This window comes from Phoca vitulina, unplaced genomic scaffold (assembly GCF_004348235.1).
Source record: "Phoca vitulina isolate PV1807 unplaced genomic scaffold, GSC_HSeal_1.0 scaffold56, whole genome shotgun sequence".
Classification (NCBI taxonomy): domain Eukaryota; kingdom Metazoa; phylum Chordata; class Mammalia; order Carnivora; family Phocidae; genus Phoca; species Phoca vitulina.
Genome location: NW_022589759.1, coordinates 4,124,010 through 4,136,379, shown reverse-complemented (window position 1 = coordinate 4,136,379; position 12,370 = coordinate 4,124,010). Strand labels below are relative to the sequence as shown.

The window sequence follows — 12,370 nt, the reverse complement described above, 5'->3', positions numbered from 1 at the left end:
GAATCCACGTTGATTACAGAAAAGTGAATCTGAGTGCAGATAGGTGGTTCTTAGTGAAAATGTTTTTTTGTTTTTTTTTTAAAGATTTTATTTATTTATTTGACAGAGAGAGACACAGCGAGAGAGGGAACACAAGCAGGGGGAGTGGGAGAGGGAGAAGCAGGCTTCCCGCCGAGCAGGGAGCCCGATGTGGGGCTGGATCCCAGGACCCTGGGATCATGACCTGAGCCGAAGGCAGACGCTTAACGACTGAGCCACCCAGGCACCCCGAAATATGTTTTTTAAAAAAAATTTGAGCCAAAAAGAGAGGGGCAGTAAAGACTGGGGGAGTCTGGACACAGGGGGCTTATTGGTAGGCAAGGATAGTAGGGCTAGGGAATGAAACTGGATTTTTATTTTTTATTTATTTTTTATTTAAAGATTTTTATTTATTTGACAGAGACACAGCGAGAGAGGGAAGGAACACAAGCAGGGGACAGAGGGAGAGGGAGAAGCAGGCCTCCCGTGGAGCAGGGAGCCCGACGTGGGGCTCGATCCCAGGACCCTGGGACCATGACCCAAGCTGAAGGCAGTCACTTAACTGACTGAGCCACCCAGGCACCCCTGAAACTGGATTTTTAAAAGGTTGACCTGCCCTGATACTTTTTGATCACATCTATGGTTTGTTTTACCCTTTTTTTCCCTTCTGGATTTAAAATGTGAAAGTTGATTTTTCTTTAGTTTGGGAGACCACATGGTAATTGTGAATGATTTTCCTCTGGGTCAGAATACATGGTCTTAATAAGTTTTCTGTAAAGCTTAATTCAGATTGTCTTGATTATGTTTAAATGTTATATTTAAATATTAAAGATTATGTCTTGGTTATATTTAAAGATTATATTTAAAAGTGAAAATTGTTCTTCTGGCTGGAACATCTCTGATCTTAAAAACAGGAGAACAAAAACCAGTCAGAGCAGTCCAGGTGATTGGATGGCACTGACTTGTGGGAAGTTTCCTGATGTGGAGAATGGGGAGGCTGTTATTCCTTATCCCTAGAACTTAAATTTGCCGTAGGGTTTTCTCTCCATCTTCCTCTTCCTGAATTCACTTGTTCAGCAAGGCTTTTTTGAGCACCTACTATATGCCCAGTATTGCATTAACTGCTGGCGATACAAAGATGAATTTAACTGGGTTCCTGTTCTTAAAAAAAAAAAAAAAAAACCACAAACCTTTATGGGGACATAATATATCTGCAGTGAATTTCACCCTTTTAAAGTATATATGATGAATCTTAACAAATGCACACATTTGTGTAATTACCTCCACAGGTAAGATACCGGTCAGCCCTTTCTCTGGCTCCCAGAACTTCCCCTTGTACCCCCTGCAGCCTGTCTTCTCATTCACCCTGGGCCCGAGCAAAGGTACAACTACTGCTAAAGTTTCTTGTTTATTGGTGTTCTGCCTGTTTCCCCTTATCTTCTCTTTTTTTTTTTCCTTCCCTCCTTCCTGCCTCTCTTCCATACCTTCCTTCTTAGATTAGCACCTAGGTGATTGTAATGAAAATTAAAGTAGGTGGAATCTTAAACTTCTGCCAGAGCTATCCTAGATAACATGCACTAAATTCACTCCCTAATAATTTATCAGGTCTTTTCCATGTGATAAAAATTCTAGATAGCAAGTTATTGTATAATGTGGACTCTTTATCTTGCTATTTGTATTAGTTTAGAGCAAAGCAAGTTAAAATTTAACTGCCTTTATGTGAAGTAACTAACTCTGATGTAGACATAGGACTGGAAAGTTGGTAAAAAATGGATTTCTGTTAGATGCATCATGTTTTCTAATTTGGAAATGCATTTGGTGGGGACAAGTTTTAGCTCAGAATCTCCACGAAAGCACTCAGAGAGTATACAGCCAACCCATTACAGATCCCGCTTCGGAAGGTGAGAGACGATCTTCTGATAGGACTTTAGTAGTCACATAAAATACACAAACCACATGAAACTGACACTGCATTGTGCTCTTTTGATGCTTGAAATGTAAGAAGAGGGTACTGCCTGGAGGAGTGGCTTTGTAACACAGTTTGTCCATTCTGTCCCCTTCTCGGGACCCTTCTGCTCCAACCCGGTCCATTAAGGATCAAGCATTCCTCTGCCTCCCTCTTTGTCTGCTTTTGCCCCTTGTAACACGCACCGCAACTTGCAGTCCGCTCGCGCTGTGACAAAACTGTTAATGTCGTGGTGTCCTGAGCCCTGTGTCTGTTTTATTCAGTTTCTTCTTATAATCTAGCACAGCTCAGTGTGGATAGTCGGTGCTCAGTACATATGGTTAAATCAATGAAATTCCTGCTGTGCATCGACTGCCCAAACAGTGTCATCTCCACGTATCCCCAAACCACCCACACCACTTTGTAGAGTTGAAAGTGTGCTCAGTAGATGTCAGTTAGCATTCATCAAGGAGGAGGCATGATCAGTAAAGTTTAGTAAAGGGGCACCTGGGTGGCTCAGTTGGTTAAGTGTCTGCCTTCAGTTCAGGTCATGGTCCCGGGGTCCTGGGATCGAGCCCCACATCAGGCTCCCTGCTCAACGGGGAACCTGCTTCTCTCTCTTCCTCTGCTCCTCTTCCTACTTGTGCGAGTGCTCTCTCTCTCTCTCTCTCTCAAATAAATAAATGAAAAACTTTAAAAAAAGTTTAGTAAAGAAATTATACTTTTTATGCAAGCATTGACCTTTATTTTACTTTATTGAGATATAGTTCACATACCATAGAATTCATCCATTTTAATAAGAATACATTTTAGGGCACCTGGGTGGCTCAGTTGGTTGGGCGACTGCCTTCGGCTCAGGTCATGATCCTGGAGTCCCTGGATCGAGTCCCGCATCGGGCTCCCTGCTCGGCAGGGAGTCTGCTTCGCCCTCTGACTCTCATTCTCTCTCTCTCAAATAAATAAATAAAAAATCTTAAAAAAAAAAAAAAAATACATTTTAGTGGTTTTTAGTGTGTTCACAGAGTTGTGTAACCACCACCACAGTCAATTTTAGAACATTTCGTCACTCCAAAAAGAAACCCCATATCCATTAGCAGTGACTTCCCATTTCCCCTTTCCGTGAACCCCCGACAACCACAATTTACTTTCTGTCTCTAGAAATTTGCCTCTGCTAGACATTTCATATGAATGGAATGCTACAACTTGTGGTCCTGTCATGTGTGACTTATTTTAATCAGTGTGATGTTTTCAGGCTTCATCCATGTGGTAGCATGGATTCGCCTGAGGACATTTCCAGACCCCTGCTTCTTTGTCCTTGTTAGATCCAGGAGATACTTTTGGAGCCAGGAGATACTTGGGAGAGCTCTGGAGGCCACCTAGTGCAGCACACCCTCATGTTAGAGATGAAATTAAGACTTAACCTCTCCCTCGGAACAGTTTGTTAGTTTCATCTTCTCTCCCAAATTCAGCTTTCTTGGGTTGGGAAATGAGGGAGAAGGAGACTTTGTGCCTCTCTGCGTCTTGTTGGTGGTGCCTGCTTCTGTCCTTCCATCCTGCGAGGCTTGACTTAGGCCTGAACGCCGGAGGTTGCCTGCCTGCTTGGGGAGGCTGAGGGACAGTGGGCATGCAGCCGCGCGTTCATGGAGCACTGCCTTGTATCTTCATTTTTTCCCACAGACGCTGATCCCCTATTTCCACTAGTCCTTTTGAAGGCAGAGAACAAGCTTTGGTGGTGCCCTGCATATGTATTGGTGCTTTTAGAGGGGAGGTTTACAAAGTTGGGCTGGAGGCACGGTGTGCTGTGCTCCCGCGCCCCCTAGCGCTGCGCTGGAGTGCATGCGCCCCGTTTCTCCCGTCTGCGCTGCCACAGATCTGTGCAGAGCTGGCCGTGCGGCGGGGAACCTTCCCTGCGTGGAGATGGCACCATGGCTTTTCCTATAGCACGAACGCGGTATTTCCATGTTTGCCCAGCCCCTTCCCTGGGGTTTACAAAGCCAGACCCTCTAAAGGGCCGTGGCCTCGGGTCTCCGGAAAACGAGATCCAGAGCAGCCACGTCCAGGGGCTGCGTTCCAGAACGGTGTCTTGTCTCCGTCCTGTGTTGTGGGCTCGCCCCCTTTTCCTGAAGCACTTCTTAGATCTATTTTTATCATATCCTCTCTAGGATCAGAAAATAATCAAACATGCAAACATTGGGAGTTCTGAAAGCCTGAGCTGAAGGTAGTTGGAAGTGAGGGGAAGTCAGCTGTGTCCCTGGTGGTGGGCAATAGCCTCTGCACCTCACTGGCTTGCCTCCCTAAGAGGGGTATGGAGAGGCTGAAAGCCCTTGGGGCATGCCCCCTGACCGCATGCCTTTCCTCTGGGCATCATGGCTGCTGGGAAGGGAGAATTCCATTTTGCTTTCTTGTTTCTCCTCGTGACTCCGTTATTCAGCCAACTCTGGTGGGGGTTGCTTAAAACCTAGAGGGAGTTTCCAGCTTTGCCTTAGACAGTATTTGCTACAACTATTAGAAGAGTGAAACTATAAAGGACAATATAAACATTTTTGTAATGCAGTTGGACCGACAGAGGGACTCTAGGCACCTTCTTTTATCCTCACTGAACTCGTGGACTGAGTGAGCATCTGTCTGTGCTGGGCCCTGCACCGGGCTTTGGAAATGCAAGAAAGAATGCACTTGTTCCTACTGTTTTCTTCTCCCACGCAGACTCAGTTGTCCTGTTTTATCTTTCTGTGCTCTTATAGGACAAAACTAATTCATGAGGTCACTGGCATTTTCTTCCCCACTAAATTATAAATCCTGTGAAATCAGGCAGAATCATTTTTATCTCTTTAAACCCAGACTCCTATAGTATTTTTTCCCTAAAAAGACTTTAAAATACATTTATTAATAATCCTCCAGAGGAAGGAGAATGTCTCACACTCACATAAAGAGAGGGTAAGGGTTTTGCTCACAACTGAGTATTTTCTGCTTTGGCTTTTAAAAAAAATACATTTCTTCATTTCTTTTTATTTTTATTTTTTAAAGATTTTATTTATTTATTTGACAGAGAGAGAGATCACAAGTAGGCAGGCAGGCAGGCAGAGGGAGAGGGAGAAGCGGGCTCCCTGCGGAGCACAGAGCCTGATGTGGGGCTTGATCCCAGTACCCTGGGATCATGACCTGAGCCGAAGGCAGATGCTTAACCATCTGAACCACCCAGGTGTCCCAACATTTCTTCATTTCAAATTTACAGAATTTGCAAAAATAAAAATAGTATGAAGAACCCCCATTTACTCCTTTACCCAGATTGACCAGTTAAGATTTAACCCCCTTTGCTTAATCATTGGTGTATGCTTGAGTTCTCTCTTTGCATACACACATATTCCCAAACTTTGCACACACACGTGGACACATACTTTTTCCTCCACCCTCTAAGATTTGAGAGATTATGCACCATGATCTTTTACCCCCATACGCTTGAATGTATTTCCTAAGAATAGGAATATTCTCTTACATAACCACAGTAAGTCAGTTACCACTTTCGTAAATCTACACTGGTGCAGTACTTTTTATAACCTACTGTCCATATTCTAATTTTGTCAATTGACCTAATAATCTCCTATATAGCATTTCCCTCCAGGACGGGATCCAGTCTGGGGTCAGGCGCTGCGTTTACTTGTCGTGTCTCTTTAGCTTGTCATCCGGGACGTTTCTACAGTCTTTCGTAACTGACTTTTTTGAAGAACATAATCCTGCCCCTCTCTGTTTGGTCACATTCTTCATTTTGCCAAACACCTAGAATAATTTGCGAGTGAAAATTAAGCAGGCTTTTGGAGAAGAAGGTGGTAGAACCTAAATGCGTAGTGGCAATTGGCTGTCCTGAACTTCTGTGACAGACGCTTCAGTGTCATAACACTGTGTGGCTTCAGCCTTTGGTGAAATTATACTTTTTATGCAAGCATTGACCTTTATTTTACTTTATTGTAAATAAAGTAAAGCATATTTAGCTAAATACTTGTCAGTAGGATGCAGGGCAGCATATTCTATGTCCATGCACTGGGATTTGCTCTTGAATAAATATTTGGCCTTTGTCTTTGTAGTTTTTATCAGGATATTTAAAAAAAAATTTTTTTTTAAAGATTTTATTTATTTATTTGACAGAGACAGCGAGAGAGGGAACACAAGCAGGGGGAGTGGGAGAGGGAGAAGCAGGCTTCCTGCGGAGCAGGGAGCCCGATGCGGGGCTCGATCCCAGGACCCCAATGCGGGGCTCGATCCCAGGACCCCGGGATCATGACCTGAGCCGAAGGCAGACGCCTAATGACTGAACCACCCAGGAGCCCCAGGATATTAAAAATATACATTTTTTTCTCTCCCATTGAATTTATGTTTTTTTAATTTGAACTTTTATTTTATAAGCAACTCTCCTATTTGCCTTTCTGGAACAGTGTGGATAATAAATGCTTATTTGTGGTAATGCTTCCTGTAGTCGGTTTTGAATGATGTAGATGATTTTTTTAAACACTGAAATGATGTCATAGCCTCAGAATTTTTATGGGATATTTTGTTAAATCGTTCCAAGTGAACATTTGAATGGTTACCAAAGAGGCATTCGTTACCGTGCCTAGAAAGAAAGAATTGTCTGTTTTGTTGCATGCACTGCGAAGGGTGGGAATTGGCTTTCAGGAAGCTTTCCCTTGCCTGAGAGCCCAGGGGCTTGAGCTCTGCTGATCTGTGAGACTGAGCTCCCTCCTGCACTGTTCCTCCATTGCATTTGCATAAGCAGTATGTACGTACAGACACATAGGAAGAAGATCTGGGTCGTTTCTCTGCCATGAACATAAGGGGAATGCTCATTCTGTAGGAAGCAAATCCTAACCGAGCTCCCCGGGGAGGTGAGCACCTTGCACAAGCCCCGCCGTCCTTTGGCGCCGACTTCCCAGCAGTCCCCTCCGTCATCTTGGTCACACAGCTGAAACGACCACTGATACTGTGGAGGTGTAGCCGCTCACTTTCAAAGACTCGTGCATTTGAAGGGTTGAAAATCGGTCTGATTGTGGCTGGAGGATGTGATTCACGGGTCCTTTGATGGCCTTGTTTGTTGACGCGTGCGAGCTGGCGTTCAGGAGATCCCATTGCGGTAACCGCAGGCCCAGCTAGCCATTTGTTGAGTGCTAAGTGATATTTTAGTGTTGCATAGTTGATAGTTAGCAGTTGCTTACGACGGCTTTTTTAGATTAAATGTTTTCATCAAGTCCTAATCTGTTGTCAGTGAGGTCTTGAAACGAACACAGGCCCAAATTTAGGTGCCGGCTTGTAATTTCTCTGCAAAATGGGTATCTTTGAATAGTGGTATAGTGATTTCTGAAGTAATTTTTTGAATAGGTAGGTTATTTATATGGTTCAGAAGTAAGACTTCTGACGAGAGACACACTAGGAATCTGGTATGGTTGCACTGCCTCCACTTGGCTTTCCCTCGGGCTCCGGCTTTTCTTCCCTTTTATAGCCGCAGTGTTCTCTTCGGAGATTTTCTCCCCACCTGTACAGCAAGCTCTTCCACATTTTTCTCCGGTTAGATTTGTGATCAGATTGAGGGCATGCATCTGGTAGAGAAATGATTGGCATGAAGTTGTAATAAAAACACATTTAGGGGGCGTCTGGGTGGCTCCATTGGTTGAGCATCTGACTCTTGATTTCAGCTCAGGTCATGATCTCAGGGTCCTAGGATCGAGCCCTGCGATGGGCTTTTCTTGCTCAGTGGGGTGTCTGCTTGAGGATTCTCTCTTCCCCTCCTCCTGCACTCTATATAAAATACATCTTAAAAAAATAAAAACACATTTAAAATCTATGGGAAAGTTTTCTTTCTTTTTTTTTTTCCTGAAGATTTTATTTATCCATTTGTCAGAGAGAGAGAGCAGGGGGTGTGACAGGCAGAGGGAGAAGCAGGCTTCCCTGCTGAGCAAGGAGCCTGACTCGGAACTCACGATCCCAGGACCTTGGGATCATGACCTGAGCCTAAGGCAGATGCTTAACCGACTGAGCCACACGGGCAGCCTGAAAATTATTCAAATAATACTTTATTTAAAAAAATTTTTTTTAAAGATTGTATTTATTTACTCGAGAGAACGAAAGAGAGAGAGCAAGCAGAGAGAGAGAGGGAGAAGCAGACTCCCCACAGAGCAGGGAGCCCGATGCAGGGTCTCTGTCCTAGGACCCTGAGGCCATGACCCCAGCCGAAGGCAGATGCTTCACCCTCTGAGCCACCCAGGTGCCGGCATCCTCAAATAATACTTTAAAAATAAAGAAAGCCACTGGGTGGCTCAGTTGGTTGAGCATCTAACTCCTGATTTCAGCTCAGGTCATGATCTTGGGGTCATGAGATCGAGCCCTGTATTGGGCTCTGCGGTGGGCATGGAGCCTGCTTGGGACTCTCTCTCTCTCTCTCTCTGTCTCTGTCTCTCTCTCTCTCTCTCTCTCTCTCTGTCTCTCTGTCTCTGTCTCTCTCTCCCTCTCCTAAAATAAATAAATAATGAATAAAGCAGTAAAAACAGTAAGACTGAAAGTAACAGAACGTTTTTCCTTGGAACCTTTCTGAGCATTGCCGTGGTTGGCGGTGAGGCTGCTCCCAGCCGCCTGGTGCGGGGACATGGCGCTCACAGGTCATACTGGGAGTTGCGCGTCCTCTTTATTGACACGGTATTATTAAATAGTCCAGAATTTTAGTTCTCTTACTGCGCTACCCATATTTCTATTTTTAAGACTTTAGATTGTATGTGAACCGAAATAAGAATGTGTACTTAGAAGTGTCATTTAATTGAGCGTTTTGTTTTTATTTTCAGACCCAGGAAGAAAATATGCCTCAAGAAAATACCCTAATGATCCTGTCGAACCTTCCAGTTCTCATCCTTATATGTCTTCTTCACATTCTGAAATAAAATAGGGGTCCTTCTTTGTAAGAGAAGATAAAATGGATGTTTTTACTATTTATATTAAGTTAAGCACCAGGAATCCAGTTTCATGACTCTTACTATCCGCATTGGACTTCACAGCTGCAGTATCAGCAGTTTCTTGGGTCCTGCTTCTTTGTTTACAACTCTTGTATCTCTTGAATTCATTTTCTGGAATTCTTAAGCACCCATCCCCCAACAGAAAGGTGTGTGGATGTCAGAGAATTATTTCTCTTTTGTATTTGAGGAGTAATCTTAACTGTAGAATAGAGTTCTATGAAAACAAACAAAATGCGTAAGAATTCTACAGAGGTAATACCTTTTTCTTGGAAATTTAAAAACATTGCTTCATTGCTTTATAGTTTTGTTGAGTCTGCTGTTAAGACCTTCTGCTGAGTTTTTAAATTTAGTAATTTAAATTGAATAACTTTCTGATGTGCACGAACACTTCCTTGTTCTCTGATAACACTCTCCCCCACCCTTTTTTAAATAAGTAGGCTCTATGCCCAACACAGCTCAAACTCACAACCCTGAGATCAAGAGTAGCATGCTCTTCCGACTGAGCCAGCCAGGTGCCCCTCCTAGCTCCTTTGTCATGGCTATCTGGGTTTATTTCATCGGCCAGAATTTCTGGAAGGATACAGATTAGAATTTCTTTGCTTTCTCTTCTTTTTCCTGTCTTTGCTGCGTTGACTCATTTTTAAGAGTAATTCTCTTCATTCATTGTCCTCCCATGTCCATTCCTGTATGGGGACTGAAATCATTAGTGTTTTAGCGGGTTGTGTGTTTCCTTGGCAATTAAGATGGTTACTGTTTTTCCAACAGGCTTCCCCTGTGAATATTTCATCACCCCGAAAAGTTTTCTTGTGCCTCTTTTTGATCAGCCCTTCCCCAACCTTTGACAGCCACTGATCTGTTTTCTGTCCTTATGGTTTTGCTATAGAATGTTACATAAATGTAACTATACCACATGTAGCTTTTTGTAGTCGGACTTCTTTCCCTTAGCGGTGACGCTTTTGAGAGCCGTTGAGTAGCATTTCTTTTTATAGATGTACCACATTCACCTCTTGATGGACATTTGGGTGGTTTTTAGTGATTATGAATAGAGCTGCTGTAAACATCAGCATACAGGTTTTTTCATGGACATAGGTCTTTCTTTCTCTTGGGTGAGTGAGTGGGTGTGGGATAACTTGGTAGTAAACTGCCAAACTCTTTCCCAAAGCGGCTGTACCGTTCTGCATCTGTGTCAGCCATGCAGAAAGTTTCCGTCCTTCCTTATCCTCGTCAGCATTTGGTATTGTTGGGAATATTTTCTCCCAGTTTATGGCTTGTCTTTTCCTTTCCTGCTGAGTGAATTTTGAAGTTGTGTATGTAGACTTCGAGATCTCTGCAGCGGGGCTGTAAAGGAAGGCGGGTCAGCCATGTCGTTTCTTCACCCCACCCTTCCTTCCGCTTCCCTTTCACTGAAGGATACCGTCCCTTCCGTAGCTTGCTATTACACTGACCACACTTAATACAGGCTTTGTTCCCTGGTGTTGGAAATGATAAGAGGGTCTGAGTTCACAGTGAAAGTATTGCAGACGATTTCTAAATTGTTTTGGGACTCTGCTTATTTTCACCGTTACTATCAATGGACAGTTTCCTTGTGGATTTTTACGAGTATATATGAGTATTATGTGATGGTGTTCCTGTTTTTAATACATATTTGCAGTGTTGCTAGCTATTGCCAAAGAGCCCTCCAGCAGTATTTTCCCTTGAAATATTCGTGTGTTGGGGCACCTGGGCAGCTGAGTCATTGAGTGTCTGACTCTTGGTTTAGGCTTAGGTTATGATCTCAGGGTCCTGAGATCAAACCCCCGTAGGGCTCTGTGTTCATCGGGGAGTCTGCTTGAGATTCTCTCCCCTCTCTCCCCTCCCCTTCTGCTCCTCCCCCTGCTCACACTTGCACACTCTCTATAAAATTAATAAGTAAATAAAAAAAACTTAAAAGAAATATCAGTGAATTTTTTTTTTTAAAGATTTATTTGAGAGAGAGAGAGAGTGTGCACACAGAGGGGGAGAGGGAGAATCCCAAGTGACTCCCCGCTGAGCTGGGAGCCCAACCTGGGGCTCGATCCTAGGACCCTGAGATCATGACCTGAGCTGAAATCAGGAGTCGGCCACATAACTGACTGTACCACCCAGGCAGTCCCTGGTGCAATCTTACTAATAGGCTGTGAGAGTTGTCATTTATTCACATTTACGATAATAATAGGCATTATCCAAATATGTAATATGTAGTTACTGGTTATTTTTGAATCACATGCTTGTACATTTCCCTGCAGGTTACTCAGCCCCATTTGAGCAGAGGAGCCACAACTCTGCTTTCCATTTTTATCCCCAGTACTGATCATGGTGCATGGCATTAGTAGGCTCTAAATAATTATTGATTAGATGAATGAATAATTTAGTGAGCGGTTCTCTGCTGTAGAAATCTAGTCATACTGATTCTTGTCAATGACTTAGTTTTTAAAGCTCCAGGGAGAATATGAACTGCTAGGCACTTGCCAAACTTGCTTCCATGCAGTTGAACCAGTTGTTTTTCCAGAAAGTCAATATTCAGAATTCTGGGAAGTGAGGGTTTACAACTAGACTCTTTCTGTTCAATAATATGTTTATCTATACATCATGTTTAAATGAAATTTCGGGATAAAAAGGTACATACATATCTTAAAGATCGTTCATCAGGATCATTAACATTTTTCTCTTTTTGGATTACTCTATCTTCCCATGTGCAGCACGTTTTCTGCTTTCCAGTAGTGCGTGGGGCCGAGAGCACTGAGATGGAGGTAGTGAATGAGTCAGCGGAACGGGAAATGGGACACCTCGCGGTGTCTGTGCGCCAGAAAGTTCTTCAGGCAGGACTCTGCGTACACATTTGGTGTACACAGTTGGCCAGTTTCAAAATAAGCTTTATCGATTTCAGTGTTCTCTGACAATTTATGGAAAAGGCTAAGTAGTATTTTCTTGTTTGTAATTGGAAATCTCCATTTTGCAGACCCTTGATTTGTTTAATTAAGAAAGGGTCGTGGGGCTTCTGGCCTACATATTTCATAGGATTGGCATAATATGTGGCATTTTCCCTGAAAGTATATAAATTGTATATTTTATGTGATCAGTGACTTTTTTTTTTTCTTTTCCAGTATATTTTTGGAGATTTTAGCCCTGATGAATTCAATCAGTTCTTTGTGACTCCTCGCTCTTCAGTTGAGGTAAGACAGAACATTTTATTGAGTATATGTGTAGATATAATTAATGGCTATATTTTAGTTTTGATTTTTTAAATTTATGCTTTTTTGATAAATCCAATGTACAGAAAAGTACAGGGACTAACAGGAGAAATGCCCAAACCCACCAACGAGATTTGACTGATACTAACATTTTGCTATATTTATAAATAGCAAAACATCACAGATACAGTTGAAGCCTCCTTTGTACCCCT

General features: G+C 43.0%; 1 protein-coding gene across 1 annotated transcript in view; it reads left to right on the top strand.

Moving 5' to 3' along the window:
* The window catches only part of USP10 (ubiquitin specific peptidase 10), a 75,372-nt gene that overhangs the window by 22,864 nt on the left and 40,138 nt on the right, over positions 1-12,370 (top strand). The window contains exon 2 of the mRNA XM_032389746.1: positions 12,072-12,140. Coding sequence (XP_032245637.1) covers positions 12,072-12,140 — 69 coding nt within the window. The remainder of the gene's footprint in view (positions 1-12,071; positions 12,141-12,370) is intronic.